Source organism: Sinocyclocheilus grahami, unplaced genomic scaffold (genome assembly GCF_001515645.1).
Source record: "Sinocyclocheilus grahami isolate Dianchi unplaced genomic scaffold, SAMN03320097.WGS_v1.1 scaffold5012.1, whole genome shotgun sequence".
NCBI classification, from domain to species: Eukaryota; Metazoa; Chordata; class Actinopteri; order Cypriniformes; family Cyprinidae; genus Sinocyclocheilus; species Sinocyclocheilus grahami.
This window is the reverse complement of record NW_015509819.1, coordinates 20,828-21,239: the sequence shown is the minus strand read 5'-3', so window position 1 is coordinate 21,239 and position 412 is coordinate 20,828. Positions and strand designations below refer to the sequence as shown.

The 412-nt window shown below is 58.3% G+C and overlaps 1 protein-coding gene across 1 annotated transcript in view; it reads right to left on the bottom strand.

The window, feature by feature from the left end:
• Positions 1-109: 109 nt before the first annotated feature.
• LOC107577064 (protein cramped-like) overlaps positions 110-412 on the bottom strand; it is a gene marked incomplete at its 3' end in the record, with an annotated part of 21,119 nt that continues 20,816 nt past the window's right edge. The window contains exon 3 of the mRNA XM_016263178.1: positions 110-399. Within this exon, the coding sequence (XP_016118664.1) occupies positions 110-399 (290 nt within the window). The remainder of the gene's footprint in view (positions 400-412) is intronic.

The window sequence follows — 412 nt, the reverse complement described above, 5'->3', positions numbered from 1 at the left end:
ACTCAAGAAAGCATGAGAGCTTATCCGCGTTGTCAAACCAAGAGCAGCCCAGATTGCCTCAAAACACGTTCAAAAGTGAGATAAAAGTGCAGAAAAGGGATGCACTGACAGGTGGGCAGCGGACGCACGCCGAGATGGCCACTCACCTTTCGCTTTCGCACCGCCGTGACCGTTCAGCGCCGCGGACGAGGCATCTTTCCGTATCCGCTTGCTCGGAGGTCGCACGCTGGAGCGGAGAAAATGATGTTGGTCCTGGTTGTTCGGGACGGCCAGGACTGGGGAAAGCGCTGTCGGGTTCACCTGGGCTCCGGCTGGGCTTGGTGTCTGGCTGGAAAGAGTCGGAGCCGAACCGGGGCTGGCCGCGCTGGATGGATTAAGTGTTTCCTCTCCGACTCTCTTTGTACTCGTCTCC